Below are 4838 nucleotides of genomic sequence, written 5' to 3' on the forward strand. Positions count from 1 at the left end.
CCAAATCACTGGATCTCAAGATTTACGAAACCAAGTGTTTATTGACTTCAACTAGAGTCTTGAAATGAGTAGAAAAGGCTACAATTAGATTTCTAGGTTTTATCATGCGCGCGTTGTTGAATTTGCAAGGGTCGGTTTTTGCGATTTTTGGTGGGCTGGCGGATGAGTGGTGTTGGCGGATGAGTGGTGAATCACGTTATTGGAACGTCAGGAGAAAAGCTTGCATGCATGCCGCCCATTTGGGAAAGAGTGGGACAAAAGAATGCATTGATGTGAGCCCTGCTTGGCAGCAGCTCAGCCCCAGCTGAGCCGGGCTAGCCTCGAACCTGATCCTTTCTCGTCAAGCACCGTTAATTTCACCGGCTGGATGAGCATGAGGCGGAAACAACGTCGTCTTTGCCATTCTGATGATGAATCTCTTCAAGAAGTCGGCACATCCAAATACCTCTGCTACCCAAGCAGGCGTGGGGCTTGACATGGGTCGAAACAACGAACTGTAAGCAGCCTTCGAAACTTCTACCCGATGCTGATGACGGGAAAGATATGCGACCGATGGGCCAACAGGGATCAGAGTTGTCGCCGATTCTTCAAATGCAGTTGTCGAGTAAGAATTTCGCGACATAATAGGTTTCTTTAGCTGACGTGTGATTTAGCATCGTCTTCGTTCATGGACTCACGGGCAACCGCGAGAAGACCTGGACGCATGACAATGGAATCTTCTGGCCAGCCGCTCTCCTCTCAGAAGACTTCCCTTGTGCACGTATTATGACATTCGGATACGACGCCGACGTTGTCCGCTTCTGGACCATCGCGAGTTCGAATCGGCTAGACGACCATGGCAAGTCGCTAGCGTACGCACTTCTCGACCAGCGAGGACAAGTTGGCCAGCGACCGATTATATTCATCGCTCACAGCCTTGGAGGCTTAGTATGTGAGGAAGCTCTAAACCTCAGCAGCAAGAGGCCAGACTTAGAAAGTATTCTGTCGAGCTCTCTAGGTATTATCTTTATGGGCTCTCCCCATGGAGGCTCATATTTGGCAAGATGGGGGACCACTGTGGCGAATTACGTGAATACCTTCCGGGGTACAAACCGAGAGATCTTGAACACCCTGCAACCCGGCGCTTCAGATCTGCAGAGAACTGAGGAAGACTTTCAGCATATGCTGCGACGAGACACTATCAAGCTCAAGGTATACTGTTTCTATGAGGCTCTCAAGATGAATGACACTGTTGGCAAGATTGTGGAAAGAGAATCTGCTATACTGCCTGCATATGAAAACTTCAGCATCAACGCAAATCACCGAAATATGACCAAGGTTACTGGACGAGCAGATGTGGGGTATGGTCAGGTTCGAAGTGTACTAGAAAGGTGGATGCGGGAGTATCAAGGTGGTCGCTCAGAAGTTGACGAACCAACAGGAGCATCAAAAATTGATGGAAGCGGTTGTGGGGAGGCTTCGTACTACGGTCCTGTATTTAACGGTCCCATCTCTGGACGGTATGTAATACCCGGAACTCATGTCACTGGCGGTACGGCCAATTTCAATTTCCCTAGATGAACTGGATACGTTTGGTATTAGTGTAACCTTAGATAGGCACGAGTTATGAGAGGAGTCATGTAATGTGGACTGAGGGTCCGAGGAGCTATACGATTTATATGGTATTGATGAGACGCCAGACTCAAGGTTGATTGGGCATACCATCGTAGAGCCCAGCTTACAAGTAGAGGGTAGCCTTCTTGGCTATGTATATTCTATAATCCTACAGCAGCGAATTTGGAGTCTTCTCATCAACGCATCGAATTAGCTTAATTTGGTGATTGTGGTTCGTGTCGCGGACCGAGCAACCGGCCTGAGCCATATCCTGATTCAGTCATAGGTGGCTCAGATTTAGACCTATCGCCGGCCCAAGCATGTTTCCCGCGCTCTCTTCTGCAGGCCTGTTGGCACCGGATATGGATTGCCGACTTACTACGCGCCGGAGCCGAGCCGAGTATAGCGCTAGACAATAGATTAGACTCCCGCGTGGCACGGCGCATTTTTGCTGACTTTCAGTAAACGTCGTCACATGGCCGATTACACTGACTTTAGTTCCAAATAATATCGCTTACCCCTTCGCATATTAGACAGTATCAAGAAATTGTAGCTTTTCCGTTATGAGAGAGGTAATGTATTGAAGACTGAAGATCCCTGGTGCTATGAAATATAGAGAGGAGAAAGGACGCTAAGTCCCGAGCTGATTGGACAGCCCATCGTAGAGCCTTCTTGCTTACATCTCTAAGGCGAGGGTCTGTTTTCACCGTTATAAAATAGGCGTCTTGAGGTAAATCTACAATAGTTCCCTGTTATTTGAATACAAGTGTTGAAAGCCGTTTGCTGTAACTAAGGAAATACTATCTTACAGATCAAACGCCTCCTATCTAAAAACAACATAGTTATGACCTTTAAGAATCTCGGGCAACTTCTCTAACCCTTGACTGCGTCTCAGCTTTATATCGAAAATAGTCCGTGGTTCCAATAATCTTGAGCGTGCTTGGAGTCCCGACGCCTTCGAGAGTGTATTCTTGCGGGTGGTTTCTACGTTGTAAACAATATCTATTGAAGACAGCCAGTTAGGGATTGCGATCTGAAGGGTGGAAGTAAGAGCACTTACATGCAACCACCAATAATAGCAGCTAAAGCCGGGATGCCCACTCCCACGCTTACACCAATGATCACCTTGTTCGAAACCCCGCCCAGTTTCCTATCAGTGTTGCTTGTTGGGGATGATGTTGATAATGACGTATTGCTAGAATTTATGCTAGGACTTGTGCTGCTAGGAGGTACGTACGAAGTAGGACTACCAGAGATACCTTCGATCCTACTGGCTTTGGCACCAAATTCCACAGTCCTCATTACAGAATCGAAAGTCGAAGCCGGAAATGACGGCACGGCACCAGATGGCACTACAGTGACCAATGTCGAGGTCGAAGTGTACTGCGTTGTAGTCTGGAGGGAGGCTGGGCAGATGGCCAAGCCAGACGATATGCAGCTAGCGCCGGTGAAGATAAGTTCGGTAGAAATAGTGGTCGTCTTCATATCTGCTCTTCCATCTAGCAACGCCCTTGGCGTCACGGTTGGAGTTGGTGTAGATTTCCCCTTAATAGCGCAAGCGTCCGCGAGCGTAGTGTAAAAGACCGGGATCGTGGTAGCTGGCTGAGGACCCCATGTTTCATCGCCCACTGCAACTGTGGCCCCTGCATTGGCGCCGATGGCAAATTCATAGTACTCGACTACCTTGAGCGGGCAATCTTCTTTGCCTGTTGTATCCGTTGTTACGTTGGTCACAAATTTTGCCATGTTCGCAAAGACTGCGACTTCTATTCCCCCGCTGATGGAGGGCAATATGGCGAACTTCGGGGTGTCTAATGATATTCCGGCATGGGCGCTTATGCGGAGGGTTGCTGTGAGTACTGCGCCTGCGCTCTCGATCGTTACTGGGAGGAACTCGAAATGGACACCGGGACTATATGGTACACTGTAATCAGTAGATGGAAATGATATGTAGTAATCTCCGCTTACATGACTATATCTGAGACATTATTACCGAACATTGGAATGCTAATCTTCACTCCATCATCCAGCTTCAGATGGAACCCGTTGGTAATGTCGATCTCAGCCTCAGCGTCCAACATAAGATCAAGAGAAAACCAAATCCCCATTTGGACATCCTGGATAGCAATGCCCAGCGGAGTGTTTGACTGATAGATATTCAGAGTATATGATGCACTCCCTGACAACTTCGTCTCAAGAAGTACATAAAGTTCCATGCCATCGAACTGGAGCTGAAGAAGGCATTCGGGAATTCCTTGGACCTCGAGTGAGAAGCTGTTGTTGATTGTCGGCGCCTGAAATGCGTTGAATGCATCCGAAAGGTCTCCAGTGCTGAGTGATTTCAAGAAGTCCTCGAAATCGTTGTCAAGCTGTTGCCCAACTTCCTGGGTAATGTTATGAACCTCGTCTTCCACACTGTCTAACAGGCCATGGAAAGCCTGGCTGGCGTTGAAATTGCCATTGACGTCGAGCTGGGCCGTGGCTTTTCCTTTGATATAGCACGTTTTGCATTTGACTTCAATTCCTGCGGAAAGAGAAACGTTCTGCCTAGTTTCTCCTCCTCCAGCACTGTAAATCCTACGTAAGACTGAGAACCACGTGCAAGGGGAAGCGCTTACACAGTGAATAGCGTTGCATCATTCCAGGTTTTCTCCAAAGAGGTGCTGTTCTTCAACACAGTGTCTCTAGGGACGGCAGAGAGCACTCGACCAATAGCTCGGACCGTGTCAACATCTACAGAGTGAAGTGTGGTGCGGATAGCGGCATCCGCCGGAGGCGGGTTTGCAGCAGCTATGCCAGAGTTTGCTATCGTTCCTAGCAAAGCGCAACTTAAAAGCACCCACATCGCGATGTACGCGAAAGAATTTATGGGATGAATAGAAATCGACAAGAAGATCTAGCCTCCCCTTTATAACCTAGTCCGGGCTAGGTGACCTTCCTTATACCAAAGAGACCCTGAACCATTCCCTCGGCTTCTCTTCCGATCCCATGTTCGCGTTTCGTTCCTGCAGGGAACGGAATGTTGCTATCTCTATCGGGTATTTTTTTTCTCCCACGAGCCATGTTGTGAGCGCAGATTCTGAAGTCGGAGGACCGGCGTCAAACAGAGTAGAGTTCCGCTGGTACATCGGCTGCAGGTGGCTGCTAATATCATTGGTGTAGGCTAGGGTGTCCACAGCAACGACCTCATCTAGGTAGGCTCACTGACAATATACGCAAAGGCAGGGTACAAATCCTTCAACTTC

The 4838-nt window shown here is 48.5% G+C and overlaps 2 protein-coding genes across 2 annotated transcripts; one reads left to right on the forward strand and one right to left on the reverse strand.

The window, feature by feature from the left end:
- The first annotated feature begins 334 nt into the window (after positions 1-334).
- Positions 335-1773, forward strand: BDR25DRAFT_276969 (uncharacterized protein). Its single transcript, XM_033687582.1, has 3 exons — positions 335-496; positions 542-604; positions 654-1773. Exons 1-3 carry the CDS (start codon positions 408-410, stop codon positions 1558-1560), a joined length of 1059 nt encoding a protein of 352 aa, XP_033554069.1. The 5' UTR covers positions 335-407; the 3' UTR covers positions 1561-1773.
- Positions 1774-2649: 876 nt separating this feature from the next.
- On the reverse strand, positions 2650-4438 carry BDR25DRAFT_371252 (uncharacterized protein; the record flags this gene model as incomplete). The annotated part of the gene is made up of 3 exons (XM_033697182.1): positions 2650-3505; positions 3562-4161; positions 4212-4438. 3 exons carry the CDS (start codon positions 4436-4438, stop codon positions 2650-2652), a joined length of 1683 nt encoding a protein of 560 aa, XP_033554070.1.
- Positions 4439-4838: the final 400 nt, after the last annotated feature.

Source organism: Lindgomyces ingoldianus (assembly GCF_010093535.1).
Source record: "Lindgomyces ingoldianus strain ATCC 200398 unplaced genomic scaffold BDR25scaffold_2, whole genome shotgun sequence".
Lineage (NCBI taxonomy): Eukaryota > Fungi > Ascomycota > Dothideomycetes > Pleosporales > Lindgomycetaceae > Lindgomyces > Lindgomyces ingoldianus.